Source organism: Coloeus monedula (genome assembly GCF_965178545.1).
Source record: "Coloeus monedula genome assembly, chromosome: 11".
NCBI lineage: Eukaryota > Metazoa > Chordata > Aves > Passeriformes > Corvidae > Coloeus > Coloeus monedula.
In genome coordinates, this window is record NC_138791.1 from 10,540,540 (window position 1) to 10,556,468 (window position 15,929).

Sequence of the window (15,929 nt, forward strand, 5' to 3'; positions counted from 1 at the left end):
TGGCTCCACAGGAATGGGAAGTATTATAGCCAGGTACTGGAGAAGAGGAAGATGATGGGCCATTGTGCAGCCTTCCTCCCTCTTCCACACCCCACCCATCATACTGCCCTGAAATGGTACTTTGTCACTGTGGCTAAAACATCACTTCTTAGTGTTCCTGGTGCCTGTGGAGATGCAAACCCACCCTCTCCTGTATGGAAACATGTGCAGGTTCACCTGTCTGAGCTGATGGGAGAGAAGACCTGTCATCCCCTGCTGCAGCTTGTTGTCCGTGGGCTGTTCTCTGTGTAAACCTACTCATGTGCACGCCCTGTCTTGCCCTGCTCAGGTTTGCCCTGAGCTGCTTTCCTTGTGGTTTTTCCCCTAGCTTTGTGGGTAACCTCCTCCCAGTGCATCTTTATTTCCAAGTGCTGGGAGGTGAGGGGAGGCAGAGGGGGTTTAATTACTTGGTTTGGCTGTTTCAAGAGAGCTAGGGGGGATGGGAGAAAATGTGCAGCTCTGGGAAAAAAAGCCTGAGCTAAGCTTTCAAGCATCTCTGTGTTGCTGGCACTCAGTTCTGCCTGACCCAGCCAAGTTCTAGTCACTTGGTTTAATTTCTGCTAAATGAAATATCATTAAGTCAAGAGCCACCAAATGGAGTCCCTTTGCCATGAGGATAACCAGGCTGACAACATCCAGGTGCTGGCTGTGCTTCAAAATAGGGTTGTATGGCCCACAACCAAGCTACTTGAGGCAATTTCTGGGCCTGAGAGTTAGGGTGCAGGGTTGGTGACAGACACTTGCCCAGTGGTTTCAGAGGGACAGTTGAGCTTCCTGGTGCCATGCCAGTGCCTGAGGGTTGTGGCTGAACTGGTGACATGGAGGAATGCCACTGAATCATGTGATGGCTTCGCAGGGCACAGGGATGTGCCTGCCTGCTGATCTGCTCAGGGAAGCAGAAGCACAGAGGTCCTGCCCTTCTGATGAGCTGCGTTAGCCTGGCTGGGTTATCTGGGAAGGACCTGCTCCGGGACCCTTGCAGGGGTACAACCATCCTGGCCCTTGGCTCTGCTCTAATGTCTAAAAATGCTCTGGAGCAAGTATGGGGAAGGTCCTGCTGCTCCCCAGGATGCTCCGGGTTGTCAGTCTGCTGTAGGGAACAGGAGGGGAGCTGGCAGGGGAAGGTCTGATGGAGAATTATTCCTGTTCCCTAACAAGTGAGCCGAGACAGACATCTCCAGCAGACTCTCCGCCGCCTGTACCTCAGCAGAGGGACACGCAGAGCAAGGCAGCGCTTTCCAAGGCTTGGCCCACAGAGCTGAGGGCAGGCTGTCAGGAATAGCTTGGGTTATACATTGCTGGCTTGTTCATGAGCAAGGAAAACACTGGAGGGGGCCGTGGTGGGTCTGCCTGTGACCACACTGCATGGGGCTGTGTTAGGTGGCAGTCTGCTACCTGTGTCAGTGCAGAGCCTCTGCTAGAGGACATTGTCATGAGGCAGAACAGGCTGAACAAGGCATAACTGGGGAGAAAAGCACCCTAAGAAGAGAAGCAATGGTGGGAAGGGCCATGGGGGCATTTCCTGAGCTACAGAGGATGTTGGTTTGGAACAAGAAATGCATGTTTGTATTGTAAATATTAGAGTTACAGAGTTTGAGAGTTGATGCCAGCTCCCCTCCATCACTCTTCCTGCTCACCACTCACTGGCACAGCCCCAGGATGAACAAAAGAGGTCAAGTACAGTGTTTGCTCTGCAGGGATCTGTTTGCTGCCACGTGGAAGCTGTGCAAGGTGGGGGCTGTTGTGGGTTGATATCTGAGCTCTCTTCTTGGGGAGCAGTACTGACCCTGGGAGAGGCCCAGGGAAGAGATCAGAAATCATCTCTTCTGGTTGTTCTCCATAGGGCTGGTTGCTTTTTGCCATTGCCTGTGCTTGTCTGAATATTGCTGTGACATGTTTTCTCTCCCCAAAATTCTTTCTTGTGTATGTGCTCTGCTGCAGTTACCTGCCAAAATGGGGCATGGATGCTGCCCACTCCCTCTGAGTGTTCTTGGTGCAGACACCTGGGTGAGCCCAGCCACTTACACCTCCTTACACTTGCAGCTCCCCAGCAGATGTGGTTGTGTCTGAATTCACAAAGCTGAAGGATGCATTTAAGCAAATCAATCATGTGGCTCTATTAGATTTCTTTTCATTTCTTAAGCTTTTTAATTAAGCCTCTGTTGTCTGTATCCTTGACTTTCTAGATGCAGTAAAAATGAGCAGTCACAAGAATCTAAGGAGATTTGATTGCCTCTATGAAGCCAAACATTTGATTTGCTTTTGGAGCTAAAAATTCCCATTCCCAAATCAAAACCTTTCAGTGAGGATTAAAATAGGAATAATTCCCAGAGGTCCTCCCCTAGCTCTGTGAACACCAGAATTGCCACAGTTCTTCACAGCCAAGTGTATGATGTGAGAAAGCAAATGGTCACTTATTTGGTCATCTTGTCTGTCAAAGAGAGGTCACTGCCTTCCACAACTTTAAGGCAGTAAGTGAGTCTGGAGTTCTCTGTGGGATTCTGATGTTGGTTTCTCACATCACCATTGTTTTGAGAAGTATCTGTCTGTTAAAAGAAAACCAAAACAACAAGCAATAATCAGCCTTTGTGAGTAGGCAGAAATTAAGGAAATGTGTTCTCCACCAGTAGGAGCCGAAGCATAAAAGCCAGAGCTTCCTAGCAGTAAAGTGCTTTCTGAAGACAGCCCTGTTTGACCCTGTAGCTCTGATCCTTCCAGGCAGGGCTCTTCATGTGGACCACTGAACACTGCCCAGGAGTTCAACTGGTGCTCCCATGTGGGATTTCTTGGCCTCCATGTCCTGGACCATCCTCATGTAGTCTGGGTTTCTAGCTGCATGTCCCAGTCTTTGCTATCAAACCAGAAGGGAAAACTGAGCTCAGACTGCAAGAACTTTCTGGATCCATCACTGCTGCTGCCAAAATCTATTTTATTTTTCTCCTTTTTTTCCTTTTTTTTGTCCTGCTTGGATGTTAAAATCAAAACATGGACAGATTTAGCAGCCGATGGCTGCAGCTAGGGTTTGGCTTTGACTAGCACAGTCACAATATCTTGTCAGAAATTCTATGGCAGGATCCTTCTTTGTGTCTCTTGGGTGTGTTATTTCAGTAGTGAGGAGCCTGTCTATGTGGAGCAGCATCTTTGTGGTCAGGGGTGAGTGAGCCGTCACTGCTGTGACTGAAGCACTCACTCATTGCCCCTGGCAGGTCCTGGAGAGGAGTCAGCAAGGTCTGGAGAAGCTCATTGCTGTGCCCACAAAGAGATCCAGGTCCTAATTTTTGGCTCTTTCAGTGACTGACTTAAAACAAGTGCTAATCCCTGTACACCGTAGAGCTCTGGGCATTGTTTACCCTTCTGGTAATACAGTTACTTGTTTTCCACTGTACACTCTTCTTTCTCCCATTAATGCAGTTCAGCTGCACACATGGCATGTGTGCCAGGCAGGCAGCTCCTGTCACCAGTCCTTTTTCCTTTGTTCAAGTCAGAATCCATCAAAAATACCTCCTTCATTTTCAGAACTTTTTCTTTGGTGTGAGAGAGAACATCCCCTTCTGAGAGGGTCTGCCCTGAGAACTGAGTCTTCCTACAGAACAAAGCACCTCTCCCACTGACCCGCTGGCATTTGCAGGCTGTAATTTACACTGATCATGTCAGGCACCACAATTATTTTTTTCTCTTTTTTTAGGTTTTGTGCAGACACAACAGGAAGCAAAGCTGGGTCTGCGAGACGGCAGCGGGGAGGCAGTGGTGGGGTCAGGATTAGCTCCTCAGGGCCTCTGGGGTGCCTGCTCATGTGCAAGTACATGTGCTGTCTCTTTACTTCCCTTGGCTGGAGACCACTGGATCTCCTCCAGGTGTTAACCCTCTCCAGTGCTTCATATTGGAGACCACATGTAGAGTTTTTGGCTCCTTGTGGCCCCATGGTCCAGCCTGGAAAATATCTGAAAGCTTCATCCTCCAGCCCAAAACGAGTTAGGATTCCTCCTGTTGCATCCCAGCCACTGACTCTGACCGATCTGGGGTTTCCAAACCTCTTCCTATCTGGTACCTAAGCGAATGGGCATGATGATGTCCTGCATGTGAAGCACCTCCCATCCCTCTCTGCTGGCCTGTTGAAGGGGCAGTCGCATCCCGGCTCAGCTCATACACACATCCACCCGTGCAGCCTCCCATGGTGCAGCAGGTCCTGGGGTCACCTGGTCACCTGGCAGCGCTTCTCAGCAGCTCTGGATCTGCCTCGGTCCCAGGAGAGCAGAGCTGTCAGTGCTGCAGGTGAGGGTCACCAGTGCTATGGGTAATACCATATGGATAATGCTTTCTTTTGCTGCGATGGCAAATATCTCACCTGATTTGTTTCAGGGCTTCATTTGCCTTTTTTTATGACTGTCACACTAGCAGTTGATGGCCCAGAACTAATGCATCTGGGACCTCCTGCCACTTCCAGCACCAAAGTAGCAGAAACTGCTGAATTCCAACATTGTGAAATTAAAGGCTATTAAATTTCCACTCCCCTCATCCAGGAAGAATTTCAGGTTCCCTGTTGGTCTTTCAGTCTCTTCCTGCCATGGCAGCCTTTCTCAATTCTTTCTCCATCATCAGTATCTTTCTGGTTTTATGTCAACTCCTTCTCAAAGTATTAATCCCAAAGCCAGTCTGGGAGGTATATTTCTAGAAATCTGCCCTCTGACCAGTATTTCTCATTTCAGTGCCACTTGCTTTCTCATTGCTCGTGATCTTTACAGTTCACCTTCTAAACTTCATCCTCTCTGACTGAAGTCCTTGTTTCCTGTGCTGTGTTGCTTCTCATGTACTGTGTGTATCTGGGTGAGGATCTACCACATAGGTTTGATCTACAGAAACAGCTTATTTTATTTACAGACAAGTTTGCTTGGGTATGAGCAGTGCCTGGTAAATGCCATGTTGATTTTCATTCTAAATTATTTATTATCCAGTTGCACCCACATCTTTTAATTGCTTTCTTTCCTTCAGACTGTTTTCTAAAGCCTGGGTAATGCTGATGTCAGCCTAGCAGGCTTGTTGCTGCCTGAATCCTGTCTCCAAGCCAAACTCTTCAATTCACGCACTGGATTTGCTGTTGTGGTTGCAGAGAACCTCCCTCCCTTATTAAGGGTCTCTGCAGCCAAAACAGCATATTCTTTCAGTGCTGCTTCCAGAAATCTGGAATTGGCATGATCCAGTCTTTCCCTCACTTCACACATGTCTGGCTGTCTTTGCAATCAGCTAGTACACCTAAATATTCACAGCTTTAAAATCTATTCCCTTTTCCAAGGACAGCTGGCAAGACATTGAAGCCCCAGATCCTGCTTTGGTCTTGATGTCACACACTGCAAGAGAGTAGCTTCAGCTGTAATGGGACAGCACTGAAATATGGGCTACAGGAGGAAAGAAGGGAAGAAGTGTGGCATCTTTTTAAGCTCCAAAAGAAAGTCTGAAAGCCCTTGTAGCACAGGAGACTCAAAAATGTGCCTGAGCTTCCTTTCAGGCGCATCTTATTCAGTGATTTCTGGTCAGTGTCCCTGCCTCAGCACAGTGGTTTTGGTCTCCTGCTCCACGTCACTCCTATTCCCTTGCCTCATCATTTGAAGATTCAGAGGACAGATGTGATACTTCCTTCTGCTTGTCTCAGTGAAAAACACTTCAGATTTGGATCATGGACATGCACTGTGTTGATACTTCTCACCCAAATAGTGATCCTGCACTTGCCAAGGGTTGGTGGTTTTTCTGCTTTAGAAAGTTGATATGCCTTGGCTAAGTGATGTCCCTGCTTTCAGATGCAATTGTGGCAATGCTAAATTTCCAAGGATTACCACTGTGTGTGGTGGAATCTGGAAACCTCGGCAACAAGCTATAAAGTCAGGAGAAGAGCCAGGATGTGAAGATCTTGGCAGCTCCTGCATGATGGAATATCCTTCTGTACTCAGGGCCATGGCACCAAAACGCAGCACAAACCATTAATTCATCACATGATATTCCCTCCTCAACACCATTTATTTCAGTACTCCTTGGCCTTCCCAAACTTCTTGGGAGTTCCAGGAGCATTCTAGATATGGGTAAACCATAAATGGGATGCTTGACTCACTCTCAGCATGAATGAGTGGAGTAGGAGACGTGTAAATTCCAGCCAGTGTCTGGCAACAGGGAGGGCTGAGACAGGACTGTGTGAGCAGTGGTGCTGCAGCTGGTGGGGCTGAGGGGTGATGAACAGGGGGTGGCCACAGCTTGGGGTCATGGGGCAGGGCTGTGTTGGGTGTCAAAGGCTGATCTTAGTGGGGTGGACTCCATTAAATCACTGTCTGCAGCCTGCTGCTGGCTCAAGCGGGTTGCAGCAGCCCTGGCCTGCCTACCGCTGTGACAGCCAGGTGATCCCAGATGTTTTGGGGATGCTTTGGGCACAGACAGCCTGGACTTGTCTCTGTTCACACACCTGCAGCCGCTCTGACCCAGCCTTATGGAGAATGGACATTCCATCCCATGGGACACAGTGGATGCTGCCCTCCTCATGCACCGATGCTTCATGGAGCCGTGCAGGGCCGCAGCTGCATCTGCCCCTCTGCCACGGGGCTTAATCCTGGCTCCAAAAGTCACTGTCATGGCCCAGCCAGGATCCCGGCTGCCTTTCTCCTCGGGATGCCGTGTGTAGTGCGAGCAGACAGTTTCTGAGCAGGGAGACTTCCTGCAGTGGAGCCTTGTAATAACCAAAACCCTGCTGCTGGGCCAGGCCTTGCTCTGAAGGCTTTGGCAGCACGCGGGGCAGCGATGGTGTCATCGCTTCGGAGCGCACAGGCTGTCAGGATGCGGCCAGCGCCGGTGTCTTCCCCTGCCAGCTCAGCGCTCCCGGCCTCCTCCAGCTGCACGGGAGCAGCCTGGCAGGGAATTTTTTCCTTTTTTTTTTTTTTCCCTCTCTTCCCCTTTTTTTTCTGGAACCCTGTACAGCCAGAGCATAGCAGGGATCCTAGGGCGTTTGCTGCTATCCAGAGAAGATGCCTTGTTCTCTGCCAGATCTTGCGCTGGGGAAGGGCTGGAGGAAATCCATTCTGCAACGTTTCTGCTGGGGCTGTTGGCAAGAGCCCCGTGAGGTGCAGCAGCCACTGGCCAGACTGGTCCCTCTGAAAAGAAGAGGACTAAAGAGGTCAGAGCATGTCTGTGATCTGCCTGACCTCTGCTCCCTCCCCACTTTGCTGCAGATTTGCCTTTTGTTGAGCCCAAAGAGCCTCCTGCCGAGCCAGCGCTCCTCCAGGGGCCATGACCTGACGCTGCAACAGGCACTGAAGCCTTTCCCTGGGACATTTCCATGCTGCTCTGAGCAGCACCAGCACGAGCTATTTGCATTTCTAGCAGCCTTCAGTCAGCCTGAACCACCCGGGGTTTGCTTCTGTCCTGGTGAGGAAGGTTCTGGCTGATGTGCCTGTTAATCTCGAAAACAAACGCCTCCACATTGTTTTTACTAAATATAGGAGCAGTGTCTGCTGCAAGGTGCTGCTGGCAGACCTCAGCGGGGTCACAGTCCTGCATCCAACAAGAGTTTATCAGCCCCAGCCAAAGGGGAAAGGGGCTCAAGTTTAGTGTTCTCTGTTTGCAGATGTGAGCTGCAGTGACTCGAGTTTTCAAGGTCAATCTCATTCCCTGCCATTTGCAGAGAGCTGAAAATGTGGAACACCTGGAAATGTGAAACGGGGCTCCTCTGGGATGAGCATCTCAGCCCAGCACTGTACATTGGATTTTCTGCTTATCTCCCACTGGCACAGATGCCATTTCACCCTCCTGTGGGGTAACTGATCTAGAGGATTGAGGAAGAAACTGTACCTTCTCGTTGAGTCACATCTTGATCAATCCAGTGCTGCAGGAAGTGTCATTTCCCACAGACGCGCAAGCGTACAGGCACTGCTGATGAAATCTTGTGAGGTCAGGCAGTCATTTCCTCCTAATTACAGCTCCAGGAATGAATAATGTTTAGCTGAGACCCTGGTGACTTTGTGCTTGGGAGCAGTTTTCATTTAAGCAAAATACAAGCCTGTGAAAATGAATACAGGATCTGGATATTTCCTTCTGGTTATTTTGGTTATACAGATGCCATCTGGGACTTGTATAACAAATTTGGGGTTGTTTGGTGACGGTCAGTGAATGAAAAGATCCAGAGCTCCAAACTGTCATGCGAAAAGCTTCTGTTATAAACCTTCACATTGCCAGAAATGGCTTGTGGCAGATGCTTTTTCCAGGAACTTGGAGGACTGGAAGAGCCTCCCAGGCCACAGTTTCCTGAACAATGTGTCCTATCTTCCCCTTCAGAAAAAACATAATTCTCAATTTTAAAATTCATGGTGTGATTCCTTCTGTGGAAGCCAACTCCAGGGCTGCACAACCCCCATGGTTACAAACCTTCTCATGTGGAAACTGTCGTGGCATCCTCTGCCAATGGAGAGAGTCAGAGCCAAGAAGCAGAGGGTGGGTGGGTGGTGGGAGAGCTGCTTGGAGGTGTTGCTGCAAGCAAGAGCCTGTGCCCCTGCCATGGCTGGCTCTATGGGTTGGGTTTGGGATATCCAGGCCACATGGTTCTGCCCCCCCTGTGCTGGAAACAGGTCCCTGGGGCTGAGGAATGGCAGCTGAAGCAGATGCTTCCTCGCCTGGAAGGTGGTTGCATCCCTAAATAATTTATGAACATGAGAACTTGAGCAGCTGTCACTGATTGGGTTTCTGGTGCAGCGCTCATGGCTGGCCAGATCCAGCCTTGGGTTTGGTGCTGCTGCAAATGGAGCTCCAAAGTGAAACAGCTGATCTGCAGGGCAGGGAGGGGGCAAGGACTGTCTGGGTGGCTGTCTTGAGCTTCAAACACCAGAGGAGATGCTGCTGGTTTAGAAGGAAAGAAAAAAAATATAAATAGCTAGTAAGAGCTTCAGTTAATTTACCAGTCAGAACAAAGCACCTGACCAGTTTGTGTGCTCCTGTCCATGTCTCTGAGCCTGGAAGTGCAAACTCTGAGCCTGTGGGGGCTCAGCACAGAGCTGCCAGTGTTGGATCTGCCCCTTACCTCTGCCAAGCACAGAGGACGTCTCACCCCTCACTGGGCTGTGGCGATGCTGGTCAGGTCTTGTCTCCTCTGGGCCATTCCCTCAAACATACAGGCTGGGGGAAGTGGCATTTCCTGAAAGCATATGGATCAAACTTTTCCCAATTGCTCTTGAGATTGTAACAAGAGCAATTACCTTTATTTATGGTCTTTTATTTGTTAAAAAATAGGTCTGGACCTTTTTACTCCTAACTGCAGGTTTTGTTAAAAAGTAAGGGGCAGGGACGAGCACTGCATGAGCATCACTTCCAGAGCAAAATGGGTTTATCTCTTCTTGGTAGATGTTGTCTTATCCCAACTTGGGCATCTCAAGAGAAGGTGAGGGAAGCAGACCCTTCCAACCCCTCTGACTTTCCTCACTCCTTTTTCAGCCTCTGAAGATATGAGATCCACCTGGCAAGGCAAGGCTGGTCGCAGCCCACTCCAGGCCCTGTATGAGAGTGACCAGGTAAGGGGACAGGGACCAAGAAGTGGTGGGGTGAAGATTGAGTGGAGCACTGACTGCTGACCCTGTCTGCCACCCCTCTGGTGTGTGGGGCACTGTGCCATGTCCAGCCACCCCCAAGGTCCTTGCAGCTGAGCCTTTGGCTGTGTCTAAAAGACAAGACCACATTGCCTGGGGGAGTAACTTGATAAAAACTGCTAATGGCACTTGCTGGTACTTGGGCAAACCTTTTAATTACCAGTGGGCTGAGCCATAACTGGACAAACCTGGGAAATTTCACCATCTGAACATTTCAAAGCCTTCTCTGGGCCATCATAGCAGGGCAAGAGCATCATTGCTGCCCTTCCTGAGCTAGTAGTTGACAGATGTTTCTGTGTTAGGTGCTGTATATATATGCACACACATAGGTATGTGCACATATATATATTTATATATATGTATAGCTGGAGTCAGCCGTGGGGGATTTATAATCCTGGGACATCTCAGGCCTCTCCATGACTCTGAGCTGTGCCAGCGATACCTGCTGAAAAATGAGCAGCCAGGCACAGCCTGGGAGGAGAATCACACCCCTCCAGGTGGGGTTAGTGGGTCCCTCCCTGTGCAGGAATCAGGGAAGGTGTCCCGCTTCCCCTTCACATCGGGGTTTGTGGTTGGAGCTGCGAAAAGTGTTTGTTTGTTTCTTTCTGCTGCGTTTCCCCCAGGGCAGGCAGTTTTGCCCTCGTGCAGCCACACATGCCTTTGCAGAGGGATCTTCACCCACAGCTTCTCTTCAGGAAGTCCTGTGGGAAGCCACCCTCCAACGGGTGCCATGCCACGTGCCCCAGCCACCGAATGCGCCCTGCATCTCCCCATGTCCATGGGGCTGTCATCTGCTGCAGCCCCCGGGAGCAGAGGGCAATGCTGTGCCATCCCTGCTGCCTCCCCACTGCCTGTGGGCAGCTCCCAGTGCAGCCAGGGCCAGATCTTTCCATGTGTGTTGCTCTGTGTTACTGTCTAGGTTGATGCTCTCGTGTCTCTAAGCAGCCAAAGTACGTTTGCTCTCTGAAAAATGGCAAATATGGACTCCCTTGGCCATGATGCCAGCAAACCCTGATGCTGATGGAATGTCGTGGTGTTATTTCCTTAAAAGTGATACTTAATTTCCCTGGCTTTTTAAGAGAAGGAAATGAAGGGAGCAATTTTGCTCTGAAATAACTGCAAGACATGCATTTATTCCAGTGGGCGGCTGCTGAAAAGTAGTTACATTTATTTGTTGCCATGCCTGCAGACAGTGTCTGTCTGTCTGTCTGTCTCTCTGAGTTTTGAATTATGCAAGTGCAGGAAAAAATACCTGAAAAAAAATCACATTATTAAGATGCCTCTTTTTTTAAGCCCTTGCAAAAAGGTTTTCCAATTCTAAAAGCTGATGGGGAGGCTCCAAACAAAAGAAATTTCTACTGAAATGTTTGGCTGTGTTGCAAGGCAGCATGAGATTGCTTCTTCAGCCATGGTTATCACCTCCCTTGGTGCTGTATTTTCTTTGTAGCCCAGTAGCCAACAGAGTCATATCTTGGTGGCAGTCACCACCACATCTGTTCACCTGCATTTCCTTCGTTTGGGCATCCTCCCTGTTGGAAGGAGCAAAGATGGGATGCTTTCTCCTGTCCCTGTCTCAGATTACTGCCCGTGCAGGTTCCTGGAGAAAGTGGTCACTAAAGTGACCTGGGAGAGGTTATTTGTTTTGTGGAAATGAGATCCAAAAGGGTCTGAGTGGGGTTCATCCCTTGCAGAAGGAGCTGTTTGCCGAGATGTTAGTGTCTCTCTGAAGATGGCAGGTCTGCTGGGTCATCCACAGGATGGACAGTTTGTCTCAGTGTCCCAGCTCCTGGCAGGAGCTTTACAAGCCCTTACAACACTGCCCCTTGAAACACCTCATTAGCCCCCAGGGAGCAGTGAGGGAGCACCTGAAGCCTGGCAAAGGGTATCCTTAGGCATGTCTAGGCAGTGACACCTCTCAGCAGCCATGTAGGCACCAAGGCCTGCCCTTGCCCTTCATCTGGAGGCTGTCACATCTGTGCACTTGCAGAGCTGTTTGCTGTGGCACCCTCTGACACTGGGAGGACTGTCTGTACAGCCCCGAAGTGGGAGTCACTGTGATGTTGTGACGGTGGTCACTGCATGGCATTAAAGCCACAGCCCTGTGGGGTCAGGGCCTCCCCGGGTTAGTGGGTGCTTGGTGCAGCCGTTCCCTGACGAGGCTGTTGGATCTTCCCAGCAATGGTGAACACGGAACTTCCCAACCCTTCTGAGCAAAACAGGGACAAAGTGGGCAGGAGGAGGAGGGGACCTTCCCCTGCTGACTTCCTGGAAATAGTTTCCTTCCCCAGATGTTCTAATGACATTTTGGGATTTTTGATGAAAACCATGACAGGAAAGGTCATGTCCCCAGATCTGGAGGGGGTTTTCAGCTGGGTCAGGGGTTAAGGGACTCTGGGCTTCTGGCAAGCCAGTGCAGCAGCTTCCAGTTATTGATGCAAGGGTCAGAAGGGTTCAAGATAAAGGACCATGTGTTGATTCCTCGTCCCTGCGGCCAAAGGAAACTGTGACCAGAGCTGAGGCGTTGGGCTGGCCTGTGTGGAAGAAGGCCCTCGGGAGAAGGAACCCAAAGCCCTCAGGAAGGGCCCCACCACCACCTACTCAGCCCCTTGCTCCTCTCCATCATACCTGCCACCCCACCTCATCTCCAGCTCCCCTCCTGCTCACCAGGGTTTGACTGTCAGTGTTAGAGACCATTTCCATTTGCCTTTCCTTGTCAGGACACGCAGGTTGTTTCCATCCAGCAGGTCCAAATGTGTGTGCCACGTTTCTGCTCTCGGCTGGGTGTCACAGCAAGCACGTGTGTGTGGGTGTCAGTGTGAGGCAGCAATGCCCCATCGCAGCAGGACGTGTGCAGGGCCCTGTGCCAGCAAACAGGCTGTGCTTTCTGTCTCTGGGGCCATGCATCCCCCTGGGCTGGTGTAAGGGAGAGCACGTTAGCCCTGTGTGTGTGCGTGTGCCTGCTTTTAAAAAAATGCTCCCTTGCTGACCCTCTCTGCACCGCCTGTACTTCCCTCACCCCCTTTGATTTTTCTTCTCATCCAGCTCCTCATCAAATTTTGTCCTTTCTTTTGATGCCAGCCTGTCCAAGGATTAAATGCACCGAATCGATTGTGTTCAAAGTCAGTGCTGTCTCCAAAAATCCCACATGGGTGATAGACCAACCCAGTAAAGGGGAGGCAGTGGGGACAGTTGCGGGCCAGGTGTTGTGTGTAGGCCACAGTCAGCTTGGGCGAGCTGGTGACCATCTCTGTTGGGTTTTTTCTCCCCAGTTTGAGCAGTCATCCCTGCAGGCAGTTCACCAGCAGAGACGGGAGATGTTGAGCAACGTCTGCAGCCGTTACACCCGCAAGCGGCGTCTCCTGCAGCCGGATGACTTGCGGCACTTGGTGGTAGACGACACACACGGGCTGCTCTACTGCTACGTGCCCAAAGTGGCCTGCACTAACTGGAAGCGGGTGATGATGGTCCTAACGGGGCAAGGCAAGTACCAGGACCCACTGGAAATCCCTGCCCACGAGGCCCATGTCCCCTCCAACCTGCGCACCCTCTCTGAGTACAGCGTTCCCGAGATCAACTACCGCCTGCGCAGCTACCTCAAGTTCATCTTCGTGCGGGAGCCCTTCGAGCGCCTGGTCTCGGCCTATCGCAACAAGTTCACCCTCAGCTACAACACAGCCTTCCACAAGCGCTACGGGACCAAGATCATCCGGCGGCACCGGCACGAGCCCAGCGACAGGGCCCTGGAGCGCGGGGACGACGTGCGCTTCGAGGAGTTCGTGTACTACCTGCTGGATCCGCGGACGCAGCAGGAGGAGCCCTTCAACGAGCACTGGGAGCGGGTGCACTCGCTCTGCCACCCCTGCATCATCCACTACGACGTGGTGGGCAAGTATGAGACCTTGGCCGAAGATGCCAACTACATCCTGCAGCTGGTGGGGGCCGACACGAGCGTCAAGTTCCCGGCTTCGTCCAAGACCACCAGGACGACAGACGACATGACGGCCCAGTTCTTCCAGGACATTAGCCCCTTCTACCAAAGGAGACTCTTTAATTTATACAAAATGGACTACTTGCTCTTCAATTACTCCATCCCCTCGTACCTCCGCATCCGATGAGGCAGGGGCTGGGAGGAAAGAGGTGAGGGAGAGCTGGATAACTCTCATCTTGCCACAATTCCTCCCTCTCACCTTGTGCTCTTCTCTTGGTTGACTTCTTCCCGGTGCCCTTTTGTTAGGGTCTGCTCCACCTCCTGATGCCTTGTTCGTGCATGGTCTGGAGGAAGAACACTTCTCAAAACACTGGGGCTGGAGCTTTTCCTTCCCTTTCCCTCCCAGCCTTCAGTATCTACAGGGAATGGTAGTGGAACTGGACACTGCTTGCCTTAGTTGGGGACTTCCTTTTAACTGAGAGACTCCTCTGTAGATCCAAGTCTTGGGAAGGCTCCTTTTTTGGGCAGGATCCCTTCAGGTCTTTCTCCTCCTTACTGGCCTGTTTGGGGGCAGACATGGAGTCTCAGGGGTCAGAGTGGAGTGTATCAGACACTTGCATAGAACCAGAAATAAAGCAATAATTTAATGTAACTTTTTCCTTTTATTTAAAATTGCTCCTACCTTTTCTTTTTGTCTTGTTCTCCTCTGTCCTCATCCCACTTCCCACGCTGTCCCCCACTGAGGGGGATGTAGCACACAGAGGTGTGTTACTCTGACCACATATTTATCCCTGGAGGGACTTCTTGTTCCTCTCCTTCCACAAGCTCTCAGTTGGGGTGCAAAATACTCCAAAGACAGAGAGGAAAGGCTTGCAGCAGGTCCACAGTGCTTTCTCCTGAACTACCACAGCAGTGGTGTGCATATCTCTGGATTTCTGGTCAAATCTGTTAAATCCAGGCCCCACACATCCCGTTTTTTGAAAGCAGGTGATAACAGTTGTAAAGGCATATGTACAGCAGGGGTGCAGGTGTCTGCTCTGATGAAATCCCATCATCCACAGTGTCCTGCCCCTGGCCCCGCTGGGCAGACAGGGCCCTGCTGGCAGCGCTGGTTTCTCTTCCCCTGACAGCACAGGCTCCTCCGTGTGCAGCCCCTTTATAAAAGTTATGAAGTGTTTTGGGGAGCACTGGGCTGGGGTGTGGGAGGTTGCTGTGGGAATGGAGAGGTAATGTTGGACTGGGAGGCCAGGTCCGTGTGTGTATGTGTGTGTGTATGTGTGTGTGTCCCTGTGTGTGTGAGAGAAAAAACTGAGAATAAAAACGGGAGAGAGACACCTAGAGGGAAACAGTCCTTTGGCTGGCTGCCTTTGGATAATCATTCCTTGAATTAAAAATGGGGAGGAGGGGGTGAAACACAAAAGAAAATGACAAACCGAGCCCTAGGATTTTAAATTAAAGCCAGTCCATATTTCAGTCTTTCCTTTTCTCTGTTTGGCTTTGTCTTGCTGGCCGCCTTTGTAAATAAGCACACTGGTAATAGATGCTGTGGAGTGTGTCTGCTGGCTCGGCTGCAAACACTTGACTTATTAGTGCAATACAATGGGAGGTTTTATGAAACCACAGTGCTCTCAGGCTCTGCAAAAAAATGATGTTTCCATCTAACAACTTTCAGCTGTTGTATCTTAACCTTTTTCCTCTCTGCCTCTCACTGGCACCTACATGTTGACACTCCCTCCTTGCTTGCTCCATGTGCAGATTGAGTTTAGCAAAGCAATGAAAAAGAAAAGTAGATGAAGCTGCTGGTGATCCTGGCAGTGTGACTGATTCTCCCAATCTGGACTGGAGATCTCACAGAAATGGCCTTTCTCGTGCTATCTTAGAATCTCCCTGTCTAGCTGAAACACAAAGCACAGAAACAGATTATGTGATGCAACAAATTTCATCTGCAGCGTTCAGGCTTGGAGTGCATTCCTCTGCTTTCTCAGGAGTCTCGTGTTCCCTGCTTAGAGCTGCCTCTGCTTGGAAAAATAATTGTTCAAATCACTGCAAGATCTTTTCATCGCTTGTTGTCATGGATCATAATTTGGGGTCAGATGCAGAGTCATAAAGGGATGGATTTTTGGATGGTTGTTTGTTTGTTTTTTCCTAAATACTGTTCCCTTCAGGTACCTCTAAAGAGCTGATGGCAGAGTGAGTGGCAAGGACAGATATACTTGCTCCCAGCTGTGCTGTCTGTAGGTGTTTAGAAAATATCTGGCTGGCTGGGACCCACTTCGGGCTTTCTTTGGTGTGGAAGTGAGAGAATAGCAACCTTGGGGCTTTGTTCTTCAGCCACATGGTTTCTACTCTTTCCT

The 15,929-nt window shown here is 50.4% G+C and overlaps 1 protein-coding gene across 1 annotated transcript in view; it reads left to right on the forward strand.

The window, feature by feature from the left end:
- The window catches only part of CHST13 (carbohydrate sulfotransferase 13), a 28,982-nt gene extending 14,882 nt beyond the window's left edge, over positions 1-14,100 (forward strand). The window contains exons 2-3 of the mRNA XM_082288664.1: positions 9,496-9,572; positions 12,917-14,100. Coding sequence (XP_082144790.1) covers positions 9,496-9,572; positions 12,917-13,762 — 923 coding nt within the window. The 3' untranslated portion in view covers positions 13,763-14,100. The remainder of the gene's footprint in view (positions 1-9,495; positions 9,573-12,916) is intronic.
- The last annotated feature ends 1,829 nt before the right edge of the window (positions 14,101-15,929 follow it).